Source organism: Carex rostrata, chromosome 16 (assembly GCF_964058835.1).
Source record: "Carex rostrata chromosome 16, lpCarRost1.2, whole genome shotgun sequence".
NCBI lineage: Eukaryota > Viridiplantae > Streptophyta > Magnoliopsida > Poales > Cyperaceae > Carex > Carex rostrata.
In genome coordinates this window covers 6,958,317-6,970,920 of record NC_135933.1, presented here as the reverse complement: position 1 = coordinate 6,970,920, position 12,604 = coordinate 6,958,317, and the positions used below count along the sequence as shown (strand labels likewise).

Sequence of the window (12,604 nt, the reverse complement as noted above, 5' to 3'; positions counted from 1 at the left end):
CTTCATAGCTTAGCTGGCTACGACTGTTGTGCTAAACAAATAAAAGAGCATAAATATTTTAATTTTTAAATTGCAATTCAACAAAGAAGTAATTGGTTTAACAAAAGAAGAAGAAAAAAAGCAAAAGACGAAGCTTGTACCAGCATTTACCATGTCTTTTTCAGGTCCGTTGTCAGGTCTTTGGAATGCACAAAGTACATATTGAGCAGAGCAAGAACAATTCAAGCCCGCACAACACAGAATTGGTTCATCATCTAACAACACTGGTTTGGTTTGGTCATGGTAAACACTACATTTTACACATCTCTCTCTCTCTCTCTATAAACATATATCTTCATTCTTATATTATACACGTAGTTGTCCTGATCCGCTAACAGCTGAGATTGAAATATGAACTTTCAAATTGAATATCAGCCCTTCAATTACATAATATATCTTGTTTTGATTAAATATATCTATTTTATGTGTAGAAGTCTAAGTTTAGTCAAAAATAAACTACCACAAAAACTATTACATGGTTTGTCACTATTAAAATTGAATGAATCCCTAGCGATTCATTTTCTTATTTCTCTTTACAACTATTTTCAATCTTTACAATTAAATTATTTTCTTATTTCTCTGTTTTCTCCATTTCATTTCTCATCTTCCTCCATAGTTTCGACAATGAAAATGAAAACTATAATATCTTTCCGGATTTTGTTTAGGGCTACTGTATTTTTGTGAATAGATGAATAACATATCTTGTGCTGATGGAAACAATCATATCTTTCTGATCTGAATATATATGTAGAGAAAATCCTTATTTGAATAATTTAATTATATCTTTCTTAATTTTGTTTATTTACATATTATTTCTCCTCTAAATCATTTAATAACTTATTCTTGCTTGTAGAGAAAATTAGATATTAAATCACAATTTCTCCTCTAAATCATTTAATAACTTATTCTTGCTTGTAGAGAAAATTAGATATTAAATCACAATGATACTTAAAAAATTTTCATATTATATTTGATCCCTTTTTTATTTGTTGTTGTTTCTTTTATTGTTATTTATTAATTATTTGGATATCTATTTTTTCTCATTTGTGTCTTTTATATTCATTTAAATATATTTTTCTTAATTTTGTGTGAATGTCAAACAAAAGTTCTCTTTATATTCTATTCAATCTTATAATATGTTCACATTGCAACGCACGGGTACGATACTAGTATATATATAATATATTGTCTATATGATTTTCATTGACCTGATTATTTATTATAGTTTGTATTTTGATCAATGACAGCTGTAATATTCATAAAAACAATTAGAATTCAATTAACCAAAATATAATGAAGCTATAGACATGTTGACTTGTTACTGTGTTACATTTATCCACTCAAATATATATGTCATTATGTTTTAAAACAAGATATATCTTAAACAATCACCGATCTATCATTTCCAATTGTGTTTTTTTTTTCATCCAATATATTTTTCATCTGTACTTATTTTTGTAACCATATTATTCCAACTCCAAAAATAATGAATATGATGTTGAATATAAAAAATAGATATATAAATTGGCTAATAATTAATTATAATTATAGAGGAGGGTTCAAATGCCTCCATATTTTTGTACCTCCATTATGCCTCCATCTCTCTCCATTATTTTCAAAGTTCAAACAGTCGATCTGAACCGCTCAACCTAACCTCCATACTAAAATATGTTTGGAGACCAAATTTTATATTTTTGGGAAATTTTTTACTATTTTTTTAGATAGGTACAAAATCAGTAAATCTGAACCATCTAAAAACAGTATTTTTGTACCTATCTAAAAAAATAGTAAAAAAATTCCTAAAAATATAAAATTTGTTCTCCAAACATATTTTAGTATGGAGGTTAGATTGAGCGGTTCAGATCGACTGTTTGAACTTTGAAAATGATGGAGAGAGATGGAGGCACAAAAACATGGAGGCATTTGAACTCTCCTCATAATTATAATATCACTAAATTATATTTTAGTACAAATACATAGGCACACAGATTACACTCACATCCATCTCCTCCCAAATTCAAGTCACAACATAATTCCTATTGGATTTTGATTTTGGATTCCTATAATAGAGGACACCCATAATATTAAGCCGTTGTCTCTGTATATCTTTTGTTTTTTTCAAAACCTTCGCAGAAGCTGCGAAGTCGTGAGGGAGTATATCACATAGTATTTAAAGTGAAATAATAAAATTCGTTGTCCATTAAGTGTTGTTGTCCTATTCTAAACCAATAATATTTTCATCAATAATAAAAGCATGAATAAAACATTTTTAAATATTTTCAAACATCAATAAAATATAAAAAAAGGAGAAAACTATAATAGAAATCATAAATAAAATCTCAAATTTTAAAATAATAACCTACTATTAAAAATAACAAAATGTATTTTTTTAAGGTTTAGGATTTAGGGAATATTGTTAAAAATACCACTACATACATTTTTTTTTCGGAATATTGTTGGATCAAGGAAATAGATTGTCTTTATTCCGTTGATTCAATATATTATAAGAATAACATATTAGTATTCTTCTTGTTTGACAGATGTTGTAAAGTCATGAAAAATAATTAAATTCTGGACTTTTAGATAATTAACAGTTTTAGAACTTCTTTGAATCAACTTTTTTTTAAATAACGATAACATTCATCAAAATAATCCTTAAAAAACAAACATTTCATCAAAGTAGAATTTTTAGATAGTGCTTCTGCAACATTTTATAAGATATGAAACATCAACTACGACAACGTTTATGCTACAAATAAAATATTTCAGATTTAATGTTACATACTTAATTGTTCTTTTTAAATGCCACACATAAAAATCCGTAGAATTGCCGAGTCTGTTACAGTCTTACAGATATAGCCAACAGTTTAGTCAACGAACGTGCGTATACGATAGCATTAAATAATCGTTATCAATTATCCAATTAAATCAATTCTCACCAATCCCTCGCCTTTAGCACTAACACCCAGGCAGTCAAACACACTCCATCCACAACTGGAACCAAAGACAAAGACACACTGATAGGAAGAAAGAGTGAGATCAGCCATGGCGGCGACTGAAAGCAGCTACCGAAGCAGAAATCTGATCAGAGAGGCGGTGGACACCATACAAGTGATCGATGCGCACGCACACAATCTGGTAGAGGTCGAATCGGAGTTCCCTTTCCTCAGGTGCTTCTCTGAGGCTGAAGGAGAAGCTCTCTCTTTCGCTCCCCATTCTCTCTCTTTCAAGGTAATTAACTAATTATCGTTGAAAGAAGATGCTTTGTTCAAAACGGAAAGAATGTATTGGTCGGACCGGTGGGTTAACCGGTTCAACCGTTAGTTTTTCATACGGTTATACTATACATAAAAAATAATGTCTACATATATTTTGGTGAAAATTGATAGGCTATAAAAAAAAAAATATGAGGTCATAGCATAAGTTATCTTTAGTTATGGCCAATTTAGTGAAATAAGCAATTAATCTAAACTGGTGTGCTGTTATATGGCATTAATTCAAGAGGAGGGTTCAAATGCACCCAAATTTTTGTGCACCCAAATGCACCCTATTCTTTTTCTCCGTTTTCAAAGTCCGAATAGTCAATTCGAACCGTTAGATGTGATCTATATATTAAGATGTGCTTGGAGACCAAATTTTACATTTTTTGGAATTTTTTTACTATTTATTAAGCCACTTTGAAAATCGCTGATCCAATGGTCCAGAAAATGTAAAATCAGCCATTTTCAAAGTGGCCTAATAAATAGTAAAAAAATTCCAAAAAATGTAAAATTTGGTCTCCAAGCACATCTTAATATATAGATCGCATCTAACGGTTCGGATTGACTATTCGGACTTTAAAAACGGAGAAAAGGATTTAAAAAATAGGATGCATTTGGGTGCACAAAAATTTGGGTGCATTTGAACCCTCCTCTTAATTCAAATAACTATAAGGAGACTTTCATTTCAACTTATCAAAAAATATGAGATGATAGCATAATTTATCTTTAGTTATGGGCAATTTAGTGAAATAAGCAAATTAATCTAAACTAGTGTGCTGTTATATGGCATTAATAGGTGATTGCAACAGATATAATGGCTAGATCTGCAGGTAGACTGAAAAGCACAAATTAGCTAGACCAGTGCATGGACATCCCATGACGGGTTTAACTCATAAGAAGGCTTACAAAATTAATAAGTCCTTATGTAACATTAATCCCCAGCCTGGATAACTAATGGTGAACCAAAATGCAAAATATGGTACCAATGAATATAATCTTCTTGCTGGTGTACAACCAGCAAATATCACAGAATTTCAACATTGATTAATATTGAAGATTCAATGCAGTCCTCTGACTAGAAACATGCTTGTGTGCTTAATGCTTACAGTACAAATCATAACGAACCATGCTTGTGTGCTACTTACCGTACAAATTTTAACAAACCATTATCTCACAAAACAGAAAAAAAAAAAAAAACAGAAAAAAAAACAGAAAAAAAAAAAAAAAACAAAACAAAACAAAACTTTGACTTGAGCATTTATCAAACACCTTGAAAGCATTCATAGCATTCATTATCAATCATATATATTAACAAAGGTAAACCAGCACAGCTTTAACATGATTAGCATCTCTTAGTTGTTTTGTTTGGATGTGGTGAGTTGTTGCCTGTGCTTGTGGAAATGCTTTTGCAGATGCTAAAACAACAAAGTTTTAACAATTTCACAAATGTCTTTGATTATTTGTATGCTATGGTCAATTTCAAATTTCATGAGAGAACAGAAGGGAAAAAATTCAAAAGAATATGATATGCGAAGAGAAAGGTCGAGGATCGATCTCAGTAACCTGTTGAGAACCGGTTTTTTTCAACTAACCGGTTCATCGGTTTTTATAAAAAACCCGGTCAATTAACTCGGTTTTAATTGGTTTGAGCTCATACACGGTCTTTTTAATTAACCAACCAGAATGAACCTCCAGTTCCGGTTTATTCCGATCGAACCGGCCGGTCCGGTTCTGATAACACTGAACAGTAGATAAAGTTTCTTTGAATTCGCTTGTAAATTATAAGAACATAGAGGGACAGAACTAGAAAATTGAGATGAATGGGGCTGGAAAATCTAGTGTAATGTAATTTCATTTTATAAGAAAGAGCTGAAATGTATTGTTGCATACAAAAATTACAAAATTTAATGGACAAACTGCAATTTTCAAATTAAAGGGGGGCCTTAGCCCCCCTTTTCTCTCACTACCATCCGCCCTGAACATATATATCTTGTATGGTTAACTTTTCCATTTTCTAATGCCGCAAGGATACATAAAACACTTTTTTTTATCATGATGAAATATTATTTTATTTGGATGAAAACACAGAGAAGCCTGAGGGACATTGCTGAACTGTACAAATGTGAGCCATCACTAGATAAAGTGGAAGACCACAGAAAATCTGAAGGGCTGGTTTCTATCAGCTCAAAATGCTTTGGGGCTGCAAATATATCTGCAGTATTTATTGATGATGGCATTGTGTTCGACAAAATGCTTGACTGGCAGTCCCACAAGTCTTTTGTCCCTGCCGTTGGCAGGATATTGCGCATCGAGCATTTGGCTGAAACTATTCTCAATGAAGTCAGTAATCCTCCTTTATACTAATATATAATTTTCATGCGGGTGCCAGTCTTTATGTATTTACCCTTTCTGGCTCTGGGTTATTTGATTTCCTAACAAAATAAAAATAAAAATAAACTAGTATTGCTAGTGTTACTATACCAATATGTCTATGATCTGCTAATATAGCAATCCTCTGTGAATTTGCCTTCTGCAACTTTTATTTTCTTTTTCCCCAGGAGAAATGCAGTGGATCGAAGGTGACTTTGGATTCATTCACTGAAGTTTTTGTGACCAAGATTAAATCATATCCTTTAAGTGAAACTAATGTAAAATTATTTTTCGTGAATCCCCAAATCATCTTTCTTTAGTTATTGTGTCTCCTGAACTTGATTATACAGTTACTGATAAAATAGTGGGGATGAAGAGCATAGCTGCTTATAGAAGTGGGTTGGAGATTGATCCATGTATCTCTCAGATAGAAGCTGAGAAAGGCCTTCTTCAAGAGCTGAATGGTATACCATGGTGTTATTTAAATTATGCTTGACATTCTACTGAAGAAAAAAAAAAAAACAAAACAGCCCACAAGTACTGGAAATGATAAATAATTTAAATGCAATTTTAAAAAGAAGTAATGAAAAGAGAACCAGGCTTTTGACCTGTTGTATCGGCATGTGTCATAGCTGACAGGTTGATTTTATATATCAATATTTTCTGATGTACTTTTGCCCTTTCAGGTAGTAAGCCAATAAGGATAACAAATAAGAGCTTCATTGATTATATATTTACACGTAGTCTTGAAGTAGCCGTGTCCTTTGATCTACCCTTGCAAATTCATACTGGGTAATATTTCAACTTCTTTCCTGTCTAGCTTAAATTTATGTAGTTACTTATCTTGTGTCTGTGCTGTAATAATATTCAGATTTGGAGACAAGGACCTAGATTTGAGAAAGAGTAATCCTTTACATCTACGGACTATTTTAGAGGATAAGAGATTTGCCAAATCTAAAATTGTTCTACTACATGCGTCATATCCTTTCTCTAAGGAAGCATCATATCTTGCCTCCGTTTACAGCCAGGTCTATTAATACAGCAATCCAATCTTTTATATCTTTTAATGGTTAATCTCATTGCTTGAGTTAATGACAACTCCATACTTATTTAAAAAAAAAAAAATATAGGTTTATCTCGATTTTGGATTGGCTATACCAAAGCTTAGTGTACAAGGGATGATCTCTTCTTTGAAGGAACTCCTAGAGCTAGCACCCACTAAGAAGGTACAATACTAATCAAATTTATCGATCAGCTTATTAGTTTTTTCTAAACTGCACAGCTTTTGGACAAAGGAATAATTTACGATTTAATAGAAAAATAGATTAGAACTGACTGTCTTTCAAAATAATTTGCATTATATTCTTCCAACAAAATGACAGAGACACTGACTTCGATTAAATTGAACTCCTGCGATTAAAATTTCTTAAAATTTACAATATCCATTCTTGAAAGCATATATTTTATCATATCCATTTTATTTAGGTGTTTAGTAACATCCATTTTATAGGTGATGTTCAGCACTGACGGGTATGCATTTCCTGAGACATTCTATCTTGGTATGTCAAAAATATTCAAGAAGCAATATCCTATATTTAATTTTTGTCAAATTCAAAATATAAACTTATGGTTTACATGTATGTATTTTAAATAATTATTTAACAGGTGCAAGAAGGTCAAGAGATGTGGTATTTACTGTATTATCAGATGCCTGTGGAGATGGTGACCTAACACTTCAAGAAGCCCTTGAAGCAGTTAAAGATGTATTTAGAGAAAATGCATTGAGGTTGTACAAGCTAAACAGCATTGCTGGGTTGATAAATAGTGAAAACATTTTCCCACATAATATTGTTCCGAAGTATTTCAATGATAGCCAAAACGGAGAAGATGTGGTTTTTGTTCGCCTTATTTGGATCGATGCCTCAGGTCAACATAGATGTCGAGTGAGTATACCAAGTAGAAGAAAGTCGACTTTTTATGCATATCTTCATTAAATTTGAATTTTATATGTTCTTGTTTCCTGTATCTCAGGTTGTACCGGCCGGCCGGTTTTATGAGGAGGTTAAGACTAAAGGTGTAGGTCTTACTCATGCATCCATGGCTATGCTTTCCTTTATCGATGGACCTGCTGAAGGTACCAACCTAACTGCTGTTGGTGAGATTCGGCTTGTACCTGACATGACAACCATATCTAGGATTCCTTGGTAAAACCAACTCTCTCACATTTTTACAACTTATTATCTCGAAAATATGAAGATCATTCAAATTGGGTACTAGTATCCAGTAGTGAAATCCTAATAAATTGTTTTTTGAAGGTTAGTGGCTTCAATCCTAATAAATTGTTAGGTTCAATCATCTCTCATATCCCTTTTATGGCTAGGTCACCCAAAGAAGAGATGGTATTGGCTGAGATGCATGTAAAGCCTGGAGAAGCATGGGAATACTGCCCTAGAAGTGCTTTGCTACGGGTCACCAAGTTCCTCCAAAAAGAGTTCAGCTTGGTAAGAAAATTTTATTGTATGGTGAATATGGTACATAAATAGACTAGTAATTTTATTTGATCTAATACAGAGTAAAGGGAAATAAGGCCTCGTCTTTTTTATCTTATTTTTACATAATTGTAGGTCATGAATGCAGGATTTGAGAATGAATTTTACATTCTTAAGAAAATAACGAGGTATTCATATTGCAAACTTCCAATCACCTGACAGTTTTTTTTTTTTTTTCCGTTGATATTTTTCGTTTTGTGTGGTAAATGGTTTTCATTTGAAATCTATATATATAGAAATGGAATAGAAGAGTGGGGTCCTTTTGACTTGGGCACATACTGTTCCTCCTCATCATTCGACACTGCATCTTCTATCTTGCAGGAGGCATATAGTTTTATTCAGTCTTTGAATATTTCAGTTGAACAGGTATGACTCTACTTCCAATTTCTAGACATGACGGATTACTATAGGTTGTGAGATTTAAATCAACGCAACATAGGCTTCATTGCAAAATTGATTGTTAGTTGAGACTCAATTTGGTTGGATCAAGGATGAATCATCGCCTGATTGAGGGTTGATTAAGGCTAATTATAGATAAAATTCAACTTGGGTTAAATTAAGCTTAACTGAATTTACATCTGCAACTTAACTATGACTTGTGGATTAAGTACAAATTTACAGTATTTCACTTGCTGCATGCAGCATGCTTATGATGTGTTTCATTTTAATTTTTTTTTTGTCTCATGACAGTTGCATGCTGAGGCAGGAAAGGGGCAATTTGAATTTGCATTTAAGTACTTGCCGTGCAATTTAGCAGCTGACAACATTATTTATGCACGCGAGGTCATTAGATCAGTTGCAAGGAAGCATGGGTTATTAGCCACCTTCCTTCCAAAGTATGTCTTTTGAAATATATATTCCAATTTACCTTTGTAGATATGAAGTACATTTTTTGGTTTGAATTAGCTTTCCTAATCTTATATAGTATTTTGTGTCTTGCATGTATTGTGTTCTAATATACATTTGACTTTAGATGCACCTTGTTTAACTTGTTATCCTTTTTATATGGAGCTTATTTTGGCATACCTTATTAGGTTTAACTATTTGACAGAAAAAAATCATGCAGAGTCTATCAATTTTTGTGAATTATTAATATAAAAAATCACAAATGTTTTCAACAAGGCAAGGCCGCAAGGTCAATGAGCAATTATTGCAGATCAAACATACATTGTTGTGTTGTTAAAATATAAGTTACTAATAGACAATATGTCCATTACACCTTGTAGGTATTACTTGAATGATGTAGGATCGGGTTCTCATGTTCACTTAAGCTTAAGTGATAATGGACAGAATGTCTTCATTGGATCTGAAAACGACCCAGAAACCCATTATGGGATGTCAAGGGTTGGTCAAAATTTTCTGGCTGGAGTGTACAACCATCTCCCTTCTATCTTAGCATTTACAGCTCCACTACCAAACAGGTAATTTGCAATTTATTTCATTTTTTTTTTATAAAAGTGGAGCAAAGTCCATCTGTTTCCATTAAACCATGAAAGTTTTACAGATACTGGTACCTAATAGCTGGTACAGATTTAACAATTACAAAAAAACCCTAATGAGCTAACTAAATTTGAAATTTATTTCATTTCTCCTTGTAAGGGCCAGTTATAGTATAGATCCACGGTACTACAACTACAGAAATCCTAGTTTCAAACCAAGGATTTGGTTTCACACCGGTACTGGACCTGACTGGCTAGAAATGGGACCAGAATCACTATAATTCCACAAACAATTTTAAAGTAAAGGATAAGGTTTTAAGGTTTTTCTTCCTTTCATAATCAGCATTGTATTTTCATATCATTGTTGTTTTGGTTCTTAGTTATGATCGGATCAAGCCAGATACATGGAGTGGTGCTTACCACTGCTGGGGCAAAGAAAATAGAGAGGCTCCTTTACGTACTGCTTGCCCACCTGGGGTCCCATTGGAGCTGGTTAGCAATTTTGAAATCAAATCCTTCGATGGGTGCGCGAACCCACACTTGGGTCTGGCGTCTATACTAGCAGCCGGTATCGATGGCTTAAGGAGAGGCCTCACCTTACCTGAACCTATAGGTACGACAAACTATAATTTTGTTGAAACGTGAGTAATTTTTTGTACCTCTGTTTTGATAAATGGAATGTTAGCAATTCATGTCATGTCAGGATGGATTTGGATGTCTCCTGGATTTGTCTCCCGTTGGAAAAGATTTTTGGAGTAATTTTGATTTTGTCTATAGTTGACTAATAATTAGTAGATAAAATATAACAAAATATTCAAATATCCCATATAAGAACCAGCATATATGTGTTATGTTGGATGTAAGTATGTGGGTAACTGGATATAGTTACATACTTACATGTCTATTATATAAGAAGCCATGTCAGGTGATGTCACTTCAGGCTAGAGAAGCCATGTCAGGTGATGTCACTTCAGGCTAGGTCTTGATATGACCCCATTCACATCTTCTCCGCATTTGGTATGGTTGCTTGAGAATTATATTTGATTTTTTTGCTATTTCTTTGAACAGAGACAAACCCATCAGATCAGAGTGCAAACCTTAAAAGGTTGCCGAAGGATTTAGGAGAAGCTGTGTCTGCACTTGAGGGAGACGATATATTTAAGGAGTTTATTGGTGAAAAGCTCGTCACAGCTATCATTGCCATCAGAAAGGTATGATATTATACTTGTATGTATTTATGAGATTGAGAAGGTTAATTTTGCATATCTATTGTGCTGCAAATGATGGTTTGAGCTGCATTGGTCCACTAGCTGATGGCATAATGAATTATTTGTAGTAATCTTTAAATAATAACAAGGCATTTGGTAGGTGGGTGATATTAAAATAATTTCATGAATACAATGGAAAACATACTTAGAGATAGTAATGAGCTGGGTCTGGTTATCTTTAGGTTTGGATTGGTTAAAATAGATTCCAAATCCATCTTACTTTCTGAGTTTTCGGGTACTTCCAACTGGTGAATTTGGGAAAATGCAAGAAAGAATTACGATCAACAAAAATTTATTAAACAATACTTCCTCAGCAATTTAATAAACTGTGTTATTTGATATAAACTACAAATAATAGTTATAAGTCAATGGCAAGTAACTTAATTTATGCATACACCCGCTGCATGGGTGTTTGTCAGGTCAGCTGTGTATGAAAAGGCAAGAATTACCTCTGCGTGTTCCTGAGTGTATACAAAATAGCATTATATACAATCAAAGCTCGGTAGCAGGTTCTCTGATTTGGGATCTGATTAACTGGTTTGTTATTGTATATATTTCAGGCCGAGATTGACTATTATACGAAGAACCCAGAAGCATACAAAGATCTGATTTATCGCTATTAGGCTCAGATGCTTTTTTTGTTCACAATTGCTTCAGTCGATGCATGTAACATTTTGTCAGGACCTTGAATGTATTTGTTCTTCCTTCTGCTTTCTTTGGACAATTTTGTTTTAAGGTAATAAACCAGTACCACAGATAATAACAAATCAGTATCAGAAAATGAATAAAATAGTTTTTCTTCACTTAAATTATGAAATAAGTGCAATTTTCTTTCATCACTTTTCGATTTATTCATCCTCCTTGAATGCTATAAACATTACATTTGACGCACCTACTGAAGAGATTACTCGGAAGAGCGTACCTGGGATATCATGTGTTTACAAGTAGAGTTAGTTATATTTGTATATAGTGATCAGTTATAAGATGACGTACATTTCTACGGAGATACAACCTGTCTCATATGACGATAGGTCTCTGAGTTTCAAATTGCGCCAACAAATTATTCTACTCTGATATTTAGGTTACTATATGAAAAAATTAATGGCGCGATGAAATAAAATTATTTTTACAGGGACAATGATTTGATGTTTTTGAGAGGGATATGTGAAAATTATAATTGTTGTTTTACGTATACCCCTTAAAAACTTTAAAATTACATATTTCCTCCTCTAAAGTTTAAAATAACATATTTTCCCCTCTAAACTTCAAATATCACAAATTTACCCATTTTATTGTCTTTTATATTAAAACTCATTCTAAATTTATAAAATACCAATTTTACCATTTTATTAAAAGCATACAAAGCCCATCAAACTCAAAATTGAATCTGAACAATTTTTCTACCGTCCAAACTACTTTTAAATATGCTTGCACAAGATCAGCACGAATCTTGATGCGAACACACACGTATATTGATGTGACGTGCACAGATCTTAATGCGATGCGCACCAATCAATATTGTTTTAAGATCCGTGCAAGCTAGATCAACACGAAATTGAAGCACTATGCACAGATCTTAATGCGATGCACACAGATCAAACGGTAGAGGAATCCTTTAGATTTAAATTTGAGTTTGATGGGCTTTATATGCTTTTAATAAAGGGTAAAATGGGTATTTT

The 12,604-nt window shown here is 32.8% G+C and overlaps 1 protein-coding gene across 2 annotated transcripts; it reads left to right on the top strand.

The window, feature by feature from the left end:
• The first annotated feature begins 2,975 nt into the window (after positions 1 to 2,975).
• On the top strand, positions 2,976 to 11,761 carry LOC144567202 (protein fluG-like). Of its 2 annotated transcripts, none has more exons than XM_078317278.1 (18): positions 2,976 to 3,270; positions 5,388 to 5,639; positions 5,858 to 5,926; positions 6,019 to 6,133; positions 6,356 to 6,461; positions 6,541 to 6,697; positions 6,800 to 6,895; positions 7,180 to 7,228; positions 7,335 to 7,612; positions 7,701 to 7,873; positions 8,050 to 8,170; positions 8,294 to 8,346; positions 8,455 to 8,584; positions 8,909 to 9,054; positions 9,445 to 9,639; positions 10,038 to 10,270; positions 10,726 to 10,868; positions 11,486 to 11,761. In XM_078317278.1, the coding sequence occupies exons 1-18, from the start codon at positions 3,085 to 3,087 to the stop codon at positions 11,546 to 11,548; spliced, it is 2,565 nt and encodes an 854-aa protein (XP_078173404.1). In that variant the 5' UTR covers positions 2,976 to 3,084; the 3' UTR covers positions 11,549 to 11,761. The 2 variants fall into 2 exon arrangements, with proteins under 2 accessions (XP_078173404.1, XP_078173405.1); XM_078317279.1 differs by having other exon boundaries at positions 2,980 to 3,270; positions 5,858 to 5,947; positions 6,035 to 6,133.
• Positions 11,762 to 12,604: the final 843 nt, after the last annotated feature.